The 15,689-nt window shown below is 46.5% G+C and overlaps 1 protein-coding gene across 6 annotated transcripts in view; it reads left to right on the top strand.

Moving 5' to 3' along the window:
- Nucleotides 1-1,108: 1,108 nt before the first annotated feature.
- The window catches only part of HIVEP1 (HIVEP zinc finger 1), a 121,509-nt gene continuing 106,928 nt past the window's right edge, over nt 1,109-15,689 (top strand). For 2 of the 6 annotated variants that reach the window (XM_082288208.1, XM_082288203.1), the window contains exons 1-2: nt 1,109-1,194; nt 5,444-5,590. In XM_082288208.1, the coding sequence (XP_082144334.1) occupies nt 5,551-5,590 (40 nt within the window). In that variant the 5' untranslated portion in view covers nt 1,109-1,194; nt 5,444-5,550. Of the gene's footprint in view, nt 1,195-1,639; nt 1,771-2,184; nt 2,206-2,262; nt 2,459-4,832; nt 5,591-15,689 lie in introns of those variants that run through there. The other 4 variants (XM_082288206.1, XM_082288205.1, XM_082288204.1 and 1 more) reach the window with 4 other exon arrangements.

Below are 15,689 nucleotides of genomic sequence, written 5' to 3'. Positions count from 1 at the left end.
TAAAGAATCATCATTTTCTTGTCCAAGAGGAGTAGAAGAGCAGATTTCACCTGAAGATATTCTTTGAGGGTCTGATTTTCCCATGAATCTCCAGTTCAGCAATGAATACAATCTCCTGCCCTAAACACCACATTGCAGACTAGCCAGGGATTTCACTTACATTTGCCTCCTGTGTTGCCTCTGGGCAGGACGTAGAACAGGTTACCCACAGCAGAGAACCTGCCACCATTGTAAGCTGTAAATGTTCTCAAGGTATAATTTAAGTGAACTCAAGAGGAAAAATAGCCCAGAGACAATGCCTGTGGCCAAAAGCTCAGGCAGAAGTGGTGTCCTGTCAGTCCATAGCTATGCAGCGAGCTACCCTGCATCTTCCTGCCTTGCTTTCTCCCCTGTGAAAAGGGGATGAAAATACTTGTGTCTTACAAACATGATTAAATGTAGGTTGAAAGAAGGCCCTGTAAAAACCGTGAAAACTCTGAGAATAGTGGTCCTGTTCTCTTAAGGCAGGATCTGGTCTGGACACTGAACTCCAAAGGGAAGGATGTAGCAGGGCCAAGGTCCTCACAGCTGAGCACACAGGCTGCCAGGGGAGCGCAGGCAGGGAAGGAGGGAGAACACGGAGGTGCTGCAAGAAATATTTAATTGGGTTTATTTACTGAAGACATCACGTGCTGGCTCCAAACGCAAAACCCGATGGAAAACCCGAGTGGCAATGAAAAGCTGCCAACACTGCTTTGTCGGGGAGTTTGGTTGACAAAAGAAAAAAAAAAAAAAAAAACACCAAAAAATCCCGCTAAATCCCCCCTCCTCAGCACCCAAAGCCCGGCCCGGGCCCCTCGCCTTTTGGAGGGTGGCCCAGCGCTCCCTTGCCCGCGGCGGGGGAGAAGGGAGGGCAGCCCTTGGCCGGGCAGGGTGACCCCGCACGGAGCGCGCACAGACACACACAGAGGCACACGTGTGAGCTGTGCACACACACCCCCACAGCTGATGCAGGAAACCAACCGCGGCGGCACAGCCCCCACCGGCAAAACCCGCGTCCCGGGCCAAAAAAGGGGCGCCGCGGCGGAGAGCACGACGCGCCTCCTCCTCGTATTTCCTCCCCCGCCCACTTCCAGCGGCGGAGGGGCTCGCTGCCGCCGCCGGCTGCCGCCCGGGATGGAAAGTTGTAGCCGCGGCGGGATGCGCGGCGCGGCGGTGAGTTTCCCCGGCAGCGCCGGGGCGCGGCGGGCCGGGCGGGCGGGGGCGCGGGGAAGCCCGTCCGGGCGGGCGGCGGGGCGGAACCTCCGGGATCTCCGCGTCAAGCCCCATCTCTCTGCGTGTCCGTCCGTGTGTGTGTGTGCGCGCCCGGCCGTGCCGGTGCCCCGGGGGCCGGGCCCTGCCAGGGGGAAGCGCGACGCGCACCGCGCAGCGCCCCGAGCGGCGGCGGCTTCGGCCGTCGGGGGGAGGCGCTGCCTCGTGTCGAGCCCGAACGGGGACCCCCCTTGGGGAGACCCCTGGGAGCCGCGGCGGTGAGGGGCCCCCCTGCCTCGGGGCAGGGGCAGGGGCTGGGGCGGCGGCGGCCGGGGGTCCCACCGGTGAGAAGGAGGAGAAAGAGGAGGAGGAAGTGGCGGGGCAGCAGCGGCCCCCCGGCGCGCCGGCCATGCCTTCCCCACCGGGCCGCGAGGAAACCCCCTCGGTGACCCCTCCCCCGACCCGGGGAGGGGGCGGGACCGGGAGACCCGGTGACGTCACTGCTCCGGCCGCGCTTCCTGCAATAGAAAGTGAGAGAAGGTAAAACACCCCCCGCCCCCCCGCGCTCCCCCCGACGGTGACCGGGGCGCCGGGGGGAGGGGCGGGGCGGGCCCGGCGGGGAGCGCGGCTCTCCCCGAGGGGACCCTGGCGGATGCGCCGAGCCCGCCCGTCTTCCCTCCCTCCCTCCCTCCCTCCCCCGCCGGGCCCGCCCCGCCTCTCCCGCCTGCCAGGGGAGGCTCCCACTCCCCCGCCCCCCGTTCCCCCGCATTGTGTGTCCCCCCCGTCCACCGCCCCACGGCCGAGGGGCAGGGCCGCTATGGGGGCTCCCGAGTGGGACGTGGGGGATGGGGCTCCCGGAGGAGGGGTCTGCTGCGGAGGGGGGCGGGCGCGGCCGGGGGCCGGGGGGCTGCGGAGGGGGGCCGTGCCGGGGGGCGGCGCCTTGGCCGGCCCGGGGGGACGGTGCATGGAGGAGGGGTGGGTGCCGGTGCCGGGCTCTGTGTGTGCGTGTGTGTGCGGGCGCGGTGGCGGCTGTGGCGGCGGCGCTGGGTCATGTTTGTGTTTGAGGTTGTCAAGTGAAGGAGGCTCCCGGCCCCCCCGCTCCCCCCGCTCTTTCTCCCTTCCTCCCTCCCTCTCCCTCCCGCCGCCGCCGCCGCCGCGCAGGGGTCGCCGCGCTCCCCGCCGCTGCCGCCGCCATCAGCCGCCGCCGCCGCGCCGGCCCCTCCGCCAGGTTTGCAGCGGGCCCCGCGGGGGGCGGGAGGGGGCTCGGGGGGCGCTGCGGGGACGGGGGGTGCGGGGCGGGACGGCAGCCCCCCCGCCGCCCCCCTCGGCTGGGAGCTGCGGCAGCCACAACACAATGTGTCCTCCGCCGGCGGCGGGGGGGGAGAACGGGCGGGCGGGCGGGGACGGGGAGGACCGCAGGCCCCGATCCCCCCCCTCAGCCCACCGCGCTCCGCCGCGGCCCCTCCGGGACGCGCGGGGACTCCGCGCTCCGGCTGCGCCCGCCCGCCCGCGCTGCCCCCGGGGGTGCCGGTGCGCCCCGGGCCGGGTGGGTTTGTCCGTGCGCCCCCGCCTCTCCTCCACCCCGGGTCTGCAGCCGGGGCTGGGAGGCGCGGAGCTCCGGCCCGGCTCCTCTCGGCCCCGCCGCCGTCCCCGCTGGGTGCCGGGCCGCGGCCGCCCCCCGTCCCTCTCCCCCCCTTCCCCCCCCCCCCCCCCCGCGGCATGTGTGCAGCGCTTTGTTCGGTGCGGCGTTGCAGAGGGGTTTTCCCAGGCTCCTCCCTCTTTATTCATTCATGGATTTTTTGCCTCCCTCCCTTCCCCTTCCCTTCCCCTCGCAGTCCCGCTCGCACATACCGGCGGCTCCCCGGGCCCTGGGGCGGGCTGCCTCCCGCCCTGTTCCCCCATTTTTGGGTGGATACTGGGGGATGTGATCACTGCTCTCGCAAAGGCCCATTTCTCCCTCTCCCCCTTTTTTTTCCTTTTTTTTTTTTTTTTTTTTTTTTTTTCTTGTTCAAGCGAGGGAGGGAATGACTTTTGGCGTGGGTCCTGCCCGGTGTTTCCGCCGTGGCTCTCACACGGCCATCTCTTCCCCGAAGGAGAGGGTCCTGCTGGCGAGCGGGGAAGCTTGGTGGCATTAAAGCGTCAGTAAGATGTCATTTGTGCTGCAGGGAAGCGTCGGGAAGGGCTCCTGATTTACGGAGACCCCGGGAGATTTCGAACTCTCGCTCCAAATAACTTGTGTAAAGAAGTGACGGTGTTTATTAGCGTCTTGAAAAACCTCAGCCCAGCTTCAGGGACTTCCCCACTCCAGCCAGAGGAAAGGGGGACTGGGGCTCAGGGGAGTGCTGGTCGCTTCAAGCCATCCAGCCACTTTTCTGCATTTCCAGTTCGTGCCTAAGACATGGAAAATGGACCTGTTAGCATAAGGTTTTATTTAATTTCTAAATATTTCTGTTATGCTTGCAGATAAAGTGGTATGAGTTAACAGCTTGACAGGCACTATGCTCTGTTTCGAATTTTTTCTGTCTTTTTCCTTCAACGTACAGTAATACCCTAGTGAAGAATCATTTAGTCAGAATAACATTTTCCAGCTTTCCTTTGTGTCAGTTGCAGTAATTTTTTTTTCCCCTGTTTGGGTCCTTTTATGCAGCAACAGACAAAAGAAACATTAAAAATTAATGATTATATTCCTCAGTAGTATGTAGACTGAAGGGGTGGTTGCAAGTAGTCTATTTTAATTTGGTTTGAATTAAATTTTCACAGAAACATGGTTTCCTTGGAAAACAAAATAAATGCTCCTAAATTAATACTTGGAACAAATGCTGAAAAATCCACATCCTTTCTCCTTCGAGTAGCTGTCCTTAATCAATTTGCCTATATTAGGGGCCATTCCAAAGTTCATATAGTTTTTAAAAAAATTCTTCCTAGTGTTTACTAAAAAAAAATAAAAATCTGTTAACATGAAGTAGTATTACTATAAAAAGAAGCAGAAACTTGGTGGGGTTTTTTTTTAAATTTTGTTTAGATGGAAGAGTGTAATTACACCAATCATTTCTTCTTTAAGTTCTTGTGCATAAGTAGTTTTCCATAGGTCTTTGAGAGATTTCACATCCTGTATGATTTCAGAAACACTCATTAAACTGTTAGCAATTCCTAAAAATGTTCGAAAAGTAAGAAAGTGCAGGTAGGTCAAGAGCTAGTGTGATCCTCTGCTGCACACTGATATTTCGGCAGAAATATCCCGTGGGGAATTCTTCCAAACTTGCGTGCTCCATGTAAGGATTCTGTAGGTAATGTTACAAATAGGATGATGCTTTGTATGTTTGCCCTGTCCTCTGTACTACCCCCACCCGAAGCTGAAGATCTGTATCTGAAAGCCTGATGCCAAATTTTGTTTAATTTTTTGGATTTATTTGCATGAGACAGGGGTTGTTGGAAGATGTTTTCTGGCTACGAAACAGCTGACAAATGTGGGAAAGTGTTTTAGTTTTCTCATGCTTCCTGAGTAATCCTAAAAGGAGTTTCAGCCTCACATGGTTTTCTGAAGATACTGGAACACTTGACTCCATAAAACCTGTTGAGGAATCCATTCAGTGCAGGTTGTGCAGCTGCACTGGGAGCTGCAGGTTGAGCTCAGGGTGGCGGGAGCCCGGGGCAAGAGGCCGGGAAGTGGTGCCGACCCTTTGCACAACAAAGGGCACTCGGATCTGTGGCCCAGCCAGGGGACCGGGGACACAGCAGGAGCCGAGGACTCAGCTGGAAGACCCCAGACTATGGCACGCGTAAGACTGGGAGGGTATAAAAGCCCGGAGGATCCTTGAGGATCCTTTGTCAGAGACACCAGCTCGGGCTGTTACTCTGTTGTTGCCCCATGAAAAAATTACTTAAAGGGCCCAGAGGTCTGAGGCTCTGCTGTGGGAAACCTGGGTCGAGCCGGGAAGGAAATCTTGTCTGACTGTGTGAGACTGGAGAGTGCAGGGAGTCAAGCCTGCTGTGAAGAGACTTCGGTCCCAGCAGTGTAACTCTGGTGGTTGGAGTGTGACTGCCAGGGTGGCTCCTGGGCTATCAGACAGGAAAGTTTCCTTAGCAAATCATAGGTGCAGAAATATTTCTTGCTGATTTCCATATTCATTTGAGGATGAAAGGGATCAGATAGGTATCTTTGCTTTTCTTATTGATGCCTACGTCTCGTAACTTTCTCTCTCTGTTTTTTTAGCATACGGATTAACTGAGCCCTTTGACAAGTTTATGGAGCTGCCATCTCTCTGCTTGCTGTACTTTCCATTTCTGAGAGGAGAAAGTGGTGCATGAGATTAGAGGAAAATGCCTCGGACAAAGCAGATACATCCCAGAAATCTGAGAGGTATGTAGCTCTCAGCTGAGAAGGAAAAGCTCTTGGGAAACTTGGTTGCAGTTTCAATTATGAATGTGTTTAAGAAGTTGGTTTTGATCCAAGAGTAGTTTGTAAGCAAGTTTTAGGAGTTGTCCGAGAGACATCTCTAATTTTCAGAGAAATAACTGGAATATGTCCTTATTCCTGCAGTCTGTGTGCTTGACAGCATTCTTGATAATCTCTAGCTTACAGCAATAGCCAGCATGAACTTTGAAAATGCAAAGGAAGAAGCAGTTTCCTTATCAGAGAATTTGCAGTTGAAATATAGGGGGAGGTGGGAAATGGGTGCGACGTGGAAGAACTTGACATCTGGCAGCTGGCAGTTGTTTTTCTTTAATAGTTGCCAGTTTGGCTTGCTTTTGAGGGGATCAAAACCTCCTCCCATGCATGGCTTCTCACTATTTATCTATCACCTGTCTCCCATGCTACCTTGAGCATTGCTAGGTTTGACCTTGGTCTCCTCGCTCTCCTGCCTTTGTGCAGCCACATGGTAGCTTGGCTATAAGGGCAAGCAGGCAGGAAACCTGCTCTGCAAACTGACAAGCTTACATGTCCTGGCATTGCCTTGAACAAAATCCCAGTGCACTTTACCAAGCCCGTATGAATGTGAGGAATCTGATCCTACAGGATATTTGTTACTGCCTTGGTGGAAGTGGCCCTAGAGGAATTAAATGAGGGGAAAAATGTGGGTCAGTTGACGAGCAGACATACATGTTGAGGGGGAGCATGCTTCCATCCCCACCCTTTTACGCAGCTTTCGGGAGAACATGCTTCCACCTGCACCCTTACATGTAGCTGTCACCAGCTTTTTTTAAGTCAATTTTACAATTGCAGTATGGAAGCATCCCTTCAGAGGAAAAAAGCCATTACAAAACCACAAACATCAACATAAGGCTTTAGGGGCAGGAACAACATTTGATTCCAATTTTAACTTTTTTATGTCAAAACACAACAAACATCCTCGTGTCTCTCAGTTAGTTGAGAGTCTCTCAAGGGCTTGTGCATAAAGCTGTATCTGAGACCTCGTGTTTGCAGACTGTTGTCATTGCTACCACTAACAATCTCTGTTGGAGAAGACATTTTTGCAGTGTCTTTATTCAGGAAGTGCTGAGTAGCATTTTGGTATGATGGATAAACCTCTCTCACAGATCAGGAATTTTACATTTCTCTTTCTTACTGGATGTGAAGTAATAAATCAGAGCTGAGTTTTTAATATTGCTGCTTACCAAGTTGCTGACTTAACTGAGCTTATGTTTTCTAATCAAATATGAGAGTGATCTAATTTTAGTACTCTGACTGATATCTACTCTTGTATTGCTTGAAACTTAATAGGAGTTAAATCTATTGTAAAGCTCTCTATACACTTAAGTAAATAATCTAATTAAACTCTTAATTGTGTAAGAAATTAGTTGCCTTTTTTCCTTGCATAGTGTCTCCAGTCATTTAGCTTTTATCAACCCCTGTAACAGCAGTTTTCATCAGTTCCTATTTTTCTACAACTAATGGGAGTTCTTGAATGAATTGAGGTGGGTTAAATGTTGAGAAGGGAAATAGCAGTGTACAGTAAGCCCATAGGTAGAAATTATGTTGGAACGGCTAAATGATTGTCAAAACTATATAGTTGCTGCAAACTTCAACACCTTGTGAGCATATATTGCTACTACGATGGGTTATTAGAGGTGAAGTGATTTGAAAAATCAGTTTACTTCTCATTAGTTATGCACTATTTCCATTTCTAGTCTAGATAATGAGGAAAACTGGATTTCATTTTCTTTAGTCATTTCATCAGTCCACAAGAGCATTGCAGAAAATATTTGCTTGAACCCTCAGTTTTTGCTGGAACTTGGGGAAACTGAAAGATTTCACAGGTCTGGTTTCTGGCAGCTCATTTTTGCATATACAAAGTTAGACACATCTTAAGTTGATACTATCAATTTAACATTAAAACTTCAAAAAATGAGGGGTTTAGCAGTGTGGTTTAATCCATGGTAATTAGTACTGATGATAACTAAATGTGCAAAAAAGCATAAATGTATTTGGTCAAAGGTGAAACTTAGCAAACTTGGCAACTGAGAAAATATGTTCTATAACATTTGAAAGACAAAGGTGTAAGATTAAGTAACCTGTATTTTTACAGGTTTTTAGGTTAAAAGCTATTTTTAAGTTGTCTAAACCTGATTGTCACCTTTTGTACTGTGTACAAAGAACACTCCATGGCCTTACCTGGCTTTTCCTTCCCTGCTCCCAGCTCCTCTCGTTGCTCCATAGCAGTCAAATTGCCAACAGCTTTAACTAGATTTGCCCAGAGCCCATCAATGTTTAACTTTTTTGGAGATCACTGTTGAACAACCCTTGAGACTCTCTATCCTGTTGTGCATTAGATGAGTTATTTGAATTGCACTTGCAGTCCAAATCAGCCTGGAGAATAAACAACCAAGTCCAAGAACCTAAAGTATTTTCCCTTAAAAAAACCCCAACAAAATCCCTCTCTCCCTTCTTGCCAAGAAAACACACAGGACAAAAACCACCATAGAGATCCCCCCTAAACACTCCCATTAGTTAATTTGAGGTTTGCTGCAGCGTAGGAATAAGTTTTGAAGGCTTTAATATTGCCTGTGTTTACCGTAAGCAACCTTATTGTCTGGGGAAAATAAAGTAACATTGTTTAATATAGAGACCTAAATTTAAGATTTTGTCAGGAAACCTTAAGGCTCTTCTTTTTGTCATGGCTTGATTTTGCTCATTTTGTATACTTCTGAGAGATCTGACAGCCTTTGGCAGAAAAGCAGTGGCCCTAAAGTATTAAGATCAGTGAACAGAATTTTTTTTGGTGACCTTTCGCTGTCTGCTTATAGATGTGTCAATATAGTGCTATGCTGACCTGATTTTACAGCAGGAAAATAATCCTATATCAGGGTATGAAAAAGACTATTTTGCAAATAAAAATGAATTTAATTAGTTGGCCATTGGTTTTCATGAATGTGTTAGTGCCATGGCTTTGATGCCTGTTTGTGTCTGAATGAGCATGTTGAATCTGAAGGTACCAATAAGGCATGTGCTGTGCTGCCCTTGTTTCATTGGGTTGTTTTGCCACATCACCCTTCCCTGCTTCTCACTGCAAATCCATCCCTAACATGAAATATGTTGCCATCACCAGTGGGCTGCTTTGATAACAGGAGTCATGCTCAGTTTCAGTCTTAGTCTCCTGACCAACTTAACAGTCGTGGTCATCCCCAGCAGTAGGGTTGAGTGGCTAAAATTTGAGAGAAATTACAGTTTTGCAGGTCTCAAAGAAAGATATGAATTGGATGCATGGAAGTTCTGGAGAATGCTTAGTAGTTTCAAAGGTGGAGACCAAAGGTATGCCTGGGAAAAGCCTGGTATGGGTTGTCTGTCAGCGATGTGATGAGCTGAATTCATAAGCAGGTGTTCCTGATGTTGTCTTAGTCTCTTAAATATTAAAGGTGTGTATTGTGTTGCTAATCAAAAGCATCATCATTCCTCCTTCAGAAAACAAAGAGGAAAATATTTGCAGAAGTCTTGCTCAGACACTCAGACATTGCATTTTCTTATTTTTCTTTACTGCTTTAGCTCACTAAAACTAACAAAAAGACTCCTTTGCATGTGGTTGCACCCTGTATTTACATGGCCAATTGATCCACATGTGTAACAAAACATTTCATGGAATCTGTAATGTATTCCCAGAAGTACAGCTACATCAGAGAATCATGCTTTTAGCAGGGCTGAGTGGGCTTGGTTTGTTGTCAGATGGTTGTGAGAATATAGAAGGAAAAACAAGTCATGTTTTTGTTTACTTAGAAGTACCCAATTGCAGAGTTTAAAATTAAAAGTTTTGTTATGTGTACACTGCTTAGCACAATGCTGTGATTCACCAAAACAAAACTGTAACAAATATTTTGAATTTTGTCTCTTTCTAGATAAGATTTCTGTTATTTTTCAGGAGACAAGTTGTTGCTGTTTTTCCTTCTCAATCAAGTATTTCTCTTTGGAAACAATGGCAGGGAAGCCCATAATGTTCAACGGCCAGTTCCAAACCTTTTAGTGCTTTGCATTTGATAAGGAAATGCAAGTATATATGAGTAACTTTGCTGAGTAGGTCGATAGCTTTGCAGTAATCTGAAAAGCATGCTTAAGTTTGCTGTAAAGCTGTGTATGTTAATGGCCTTAAAATTTCCAGAAGAGCTGGGCATCTTCTGCTTCTCAAGTGTGAGTTAGCAAAGTCTCTTCACGTTGTTTTAAGATTGTAATGTGTTTTTGTAACTTTCAGTGCTGAAATAGGTCTGTCTACATTGAAAGCTGACAGATTGATATTTCTTATTAGTGTTTGTTGTGTAGTCTGTATAAGTTATGAATAGATCGGTGTGCTGTGCTTTATTCATGATTTTCATGAAATGACAATAAAAATGTTGAGATTTCTCAAGGCTTGCTTCTAGAATTTGTGCTTGCTTGATTCAAAAGAAATGTAAAAGCACATTTGACTTTTGGGTCTTGGTATTGTTTCTGAGACAAAAATAGTGCTCTAATTTGGGATGTTCCAGAGGGGCTACTGGTGCAGTATTAGATCAGAAGTGCTGGTGGTCTGCACTCTGTGGCTTACTTGTGGGCATCTGTAAAGATGTTGCATACGTAAGTTTCTGGAGCAAGAGTGAGACACAGGTGGAACAAGAATTCAGAGTTTTGACTTGGTGACTTCGCTACAGAAATATCCCATGATTTGGCAGCAGGTTTTGTTTCTGTATATCAGATAGTTTCGTATAATATCTTCTACAAACCAAATTTGAGCTCCGGACGTCTCTTGTGAAGGTAGAGAGAATGCATGGCTGTGTTGGTCTATCACCAGCTGGAGTACCAGCAGATTCACCTGTAATGCAGTGAATAGACAGATCTCTTACAGACCACAGAAATACTCTCTTCCTGTGTGCCTTGTATTTCTCACTTGGGATGTGGAAGGATAATGTTTCTTTTTTTGCTTTTTTTTGTTTTACTGCTTCAAGGTGTAAGATCTTTAGGCTGTGTCTTACGGTGAGTATGGTCCAGCATCTTGCACATTAGATATCAATGTGCCTGCAGACCTGAAATTTTATTGTAATGTGAATGATGTCTAAATGCAAGAAACTGTCCCAAATACACCCTGTTGTAAGAAAGGCCAGGCTTAAACCTGCAATTAGCCACCTTTTCCCATCACCTGTATTGTTCCTGTCTCATTGTGCCATGTTCCTAAATTTGATCATGTGTTTTCAGCAGGGTGTAGACTTATTCCCTGCACAGGATGCTTGGGGTCTCGTGTCAGTAGCCACAGCTGATGGACAAAAGCCCGTTGAGAGTGGATTGTAAGAGAGGAAGGGACAGTAGGGTGGATAACACTGGTCACTGTTGCCTTGAGACTGCTGTGTTGAATTTCTGCCTCTACCACTGAGTTTCTTGTCTTGAGACTGAGAGATTCTGTTACATGAAACCTTTTCAGCCACCCACTAGTGGTGAGCGCTGCACTTTGCCTGACTTGAGATACCCAGGCACAAGTTCTGAGTTTGTGCAACCACAGTTGTTCCACTATGGTGACAGTTTGGTGCAAAATACTGCAAAGGTGCTAGGTACATGAAAAAAAAAAAAAAAATCAAGGTCTAGGTGATGTAAGCTGAAGATCCAAAATTAGCCAACGCTTTTGGCACATTTTTTAATCTCTCTCTGATTCTTAATCTCTCTATGCCTCTGTTTTCTGCTGTAAACTGAAGATACCAGTACCACATCAGCTTTTAATGACTCAGAAGATGAAGTTGTTGGTGTTGTGAAGGAGACACTTGGTGGCTAAATAACGGAAAAGATGATGAAGAAATTGGTAGTAAACAGAGCCAAGCAGTGAGCACAGCTCAGTTTGCGCACTGGCTTCGTTTGCGTAAACACCCTTGCTTTTGGCATCCTTCAACTTCTTGCTGCTTCACCTCACAATCTTAACATTTAAAAGGTATTCTTAAAGCTTGCTTTCTAGCTTCTAAAATACCAAACTAAAAACCCAAGAAATTCCACCGTATCAAACCACAAACTTCTCCTGTGAGTCATCAACGTGTCGGGACCTCAAGCTGCAGCGCAGGTTTCTGCTGTGTGAGCCGGGCAGCATGTGCTGGTGTGCCCTGCCTGGACCTGGCACAGGGCTCTGGAGAAAGGAATCTCTCCCATCAGTGAGTGTTCATCATCATGTATCAGAGTTTCACGCTGATGCTGAGAAAGCCCCTGAAGCCATGAGGGAATGCTCACTGTCGGGAAAAGTCTCTAGAGAGGAACATGTTTAATGTCATCATTTCCCGGTTGGTTTTGAGACCGGTTTAAGCCATTGCTGCTGGAAGAGGAGGAGGTGTAGTGGTCCTGCCTCCCACCCACCTCAGATGCTTGTCTCCCACCTGTGTTTCCCTTCTTGGTGTGTTGCCCTTTTCACTTGTCTGTTTGCTGGCCCCACTGTGGAAGAAGCAATGGCACCCAGAGCAAATTATGCCAGCATCATCTGGCTTAGCTTTTTGGGCTGGGTTGGTTGTTCCATGATGCTGTATGGCCTTGCTGGAGCCAGAGCCGGTGGTGGTGGCAGGCAGGGAGAGAGTGCAGAGGCAGGGGTTGCCTTGAGCCTCTTGCTTGAACTCATGGTGAAACTATGTTGTAAGCTTCTATTTGCCATCTGCGAGCAGCAGGCTTTTTTGAGCTTCTTTAATTGCCCAAAAGCAGGTCTCCATTTTCATGAGGATAACAAAAGGTGTGTTCCCTGTTTCTGGTTTCTTTGCTTTGCCTTCCAGAACCCTCCTTCTCCTGACAAATTTCTAAACTTCACAAGTGATGCAGGTTCTTAATGGATGACTTTAGGAATTTTATTGTACTTGTAAGCCAGCAGGAAACTGAACTGGTCTCAACTAACACCTTAATGAAAAATAAAACAAAACAAAACATTCCCTCTAAAATTTGGCATAGAACTTTCATTCAGAATGAAAAAAAAATTGACCAAGATTTAAGAAATTAAAAAGGAGGTCCAGAAAACTAAACTTGATTGTAGCTGACACTGACAGCTTTGAATATGGATTTATTGGTTTTTGCATATGCATGCTAAATATTGGGGAAAGAAAATTGGGATAATACAAAGAGAATCTGCTGGATATAGACCATGGTGAAAATAGGTGCTTTCAGAGGGAGTTAAAATAACATGAAGGAGAAAGATATAAGGATGGTATCCCAGCTAACAGGATTGCAAAGAAATACCTGCAAGAATGTTGATGAAAATAAAAGGATGGAGGAAGGAGCTTAGTTCTGCTCTTTTGATTTCAGGAAACAACAAATTGTAATTTTATGGAATATAAAACCATTATAATTGCAGTTAGATATCAGGCTTGAGCTGGAAAGGAATGGTGAAGGGTAATGTCAGAAAAATTGAATTCGTATGGAAACAAAAAAAGCAGCAGTGAACTGGAACTTGAAAGCTATGTATAAGCCAGTTTAGATTTCTTTCAGAATACAGTGAAGTGGAAACAGTGCAGGTCTTTAATTCTGCCTCACCTTTACATCTGTATCTTCTTTATTGCTAATTGAGCGTGGAATAAGAAATGCTACAGAATTTGACATTTGCTGAAGCATGAACTCCAGCGTGTTAGGAAGGTCATGAGGAAAATGGTAGTTGTGAAAAGAGAAACAAAAAGTAAGATTTCAGCAGTTGTTCTTTCAAGTGTTTCTATTACAGCAGGCAGTTGACTTTGGGATGAAACTAGGACCACTCTTTTGAGGCCAAGAACAATTATATTTTCTAAGAACCAAGCTTTCTTATGAGCATGTAGAAGAATATGGCTTTTTGTTTAGTTTGCTGGGTTTTTTTTAAATCCTTGCATCGCAGAACAGATATTTGTGTTGCTGTGAGTGTGTATGTAAGGCAACTTGAAATGGGGGGAGGGGGTGTATGTGTGTGTGTGTGCATGTGTTTGTGTGTAAAACACCAAAGCCACACGTGAAAAACCCAACAGCCACCACTAACATGTAATCATCAGAAATTAACATGTAAATAGCAAAATTCTAGAGGATCTTGTTTAAGAGAGCTTTCTTGCAGATTTATGGTCAGCTACATCTTAAATGGCTGCTTTGAAAAAGGCAAAGGCTCGTGGTCTCGTGTTTTCACAGTTGGCTTTTTAGGGCCTCAGAACTATGCAAGTTTCTCTGTTCACTCCTGTCAGTATTTCCAAACTTTGTAGCTATCAGTCCACCGGGCTTTGCAGTTGTGGTAGTGTTACTGCCCAGTCTTACATCCAGACCAATAAACTGTGCAAGAACATTGTTACCATTAAAAATACCTTGTTCCGATGAATTCTCTTTAATAAGAAAGATACCAGAGGAATTTACAAGCTTAGTAACTGTTTCCTTGAAACTTGCATCTGCCTCTGTTACTACGCTTGAAAGGGTTTGTATCCCAAACGCTTGCTTCTCCAGGTGAGGATTCTTGCCTGTGGAAAGAATTCCAAGTCCTTGGCAGGGCAGACAGACATGCAGGACCTTGGGCAGGGAGCTCAGTCACAACACAATTGTCTGTCTGTTAGGTGGGAGCATCTGTTTGACCTCTTTGCAAAATTGCTGAACAGATGAGAACTACTTTTTTTCTAAGCACAGTCAGTTGCTACCTTCGAATCAGTCACTCATAGCCCACCTTAATGTATTCAGGAAACTTTGCAAAAGACTGTTTTGAGAATTATGTTGTTGTGTTTTGGTTTTTAATCCAGAAATTGTTCCCTTCCATGGTGTATATTCTTAGTTTCTTCTTACAATTAGACAATTTGATTTCAAGTTGCAAACTGCTGTAAATATTTATGCTGGAAAACATAAAGGAGACTTCCTAGAGTCACACATTTTCAGAGAGCTGCTTATACCAGTACGAAGTTCCTAGGCTGGTTCATTCTTTCATATGTTGGACTTCTGTGTTAAGCATTTTAGTTTAGTAATGGATTATGAGATTATGAAGAGAGAGTCTGGGGCTCTTAGCTGGAAAAGTAAGATTTTCCTTGCTATGTTAAAACAGATGAATAAACTGAACTTTAAGTTTCCAAATTACATGCACTGGGCGAAGTCCAGTCTTTCCCACGACTTGTTTAAATGTATCATAACTCAGAATATTTACATTGAGAGGAAGGAGTGGGGAAATAAAACACCACAGCAGATTTTTGGAGCCTTCAGTAAAGCATTTATGGGGGAAGTAGGGAAGCTCTAATTCAGTAGGTGAGGCAGTGCTGTTTGTTTTTAAATAAAAGCTTTTTAAATGCCTTTAAAGCCTCTCTCAGAATGAGGCTGCTCAGAGACTGTGCTGACTTAGCAATTCCAAGTATGACCTTTGGTGGCAAGCTGAAGAAGAAATGTCTTTTTAAGGATCCACAGGTTGTGAAAAGCAGAAGGAGGATTTTTGCTAAGGCAGATTTGAAAAAGTCTGTACTTGTAAATTTAATCTTTGTCGTATGCATGTAAACTGGCTAATGCAGTAAACTGGATTTAACATCTTTAATTACCAGCAGAAACAGTAAGTAGAGAATGTATGTTCCTATGTTAAATACCCCATGAACTTTCTTCCCCCTGAATTCCTGTGTGTTTAAAAGATAAGTTCCCAGCAAGTCCCCTTTGTAAATCCCAGGGCAGACCTCCTGAGCTGGAATTGGGAAAGGTTTGGAATGAGCTGCAGGGAGGAAAAGCAGTGGTTCAGCAGGAGCCCATGGTGTAGTGTCGCTACAAAACAACTGTGTGTGTGTTCCTAGTTACCTATGAAATATGTGGCTTGCTCCCTGCCAGCAGTGGTAGTCATGGAATATCCAGAGCACACCGCATGATTTCCTCTTATTTTTGGCCTAATTTGGGGGGCTGGGAAGTAGGGTAAGTTAATATTAAATGGCATTTTTTTAACTTCTGAGCTCTGTTAAGTCAGATGGGAGATTGCAGGCTTGTTCTTACCCTAAAGGTTGCAATGCAGATGGAATACAGAGCCAGGAAAACAAAAAAAGTGGATGGAAGTGGCACTTAACATAAAATTGCTGTGGTGGTTTTGCTGTTC

This window comes from Coloeus monedula (assembly GCF_965178545.1).
Source record: "Coloeus monedula genome assembly, chromosome: 1".
In the NCBI taxonomy this organism is placed as follows: Eukaryota; Metazoa; Chordata; class Aves; order Passeriformes; family Corvidae; genus Coloeus; species Coloeus monedula.
This window is presented reverse-complemented; position numbering and strand designations above follow the sequence as displayed.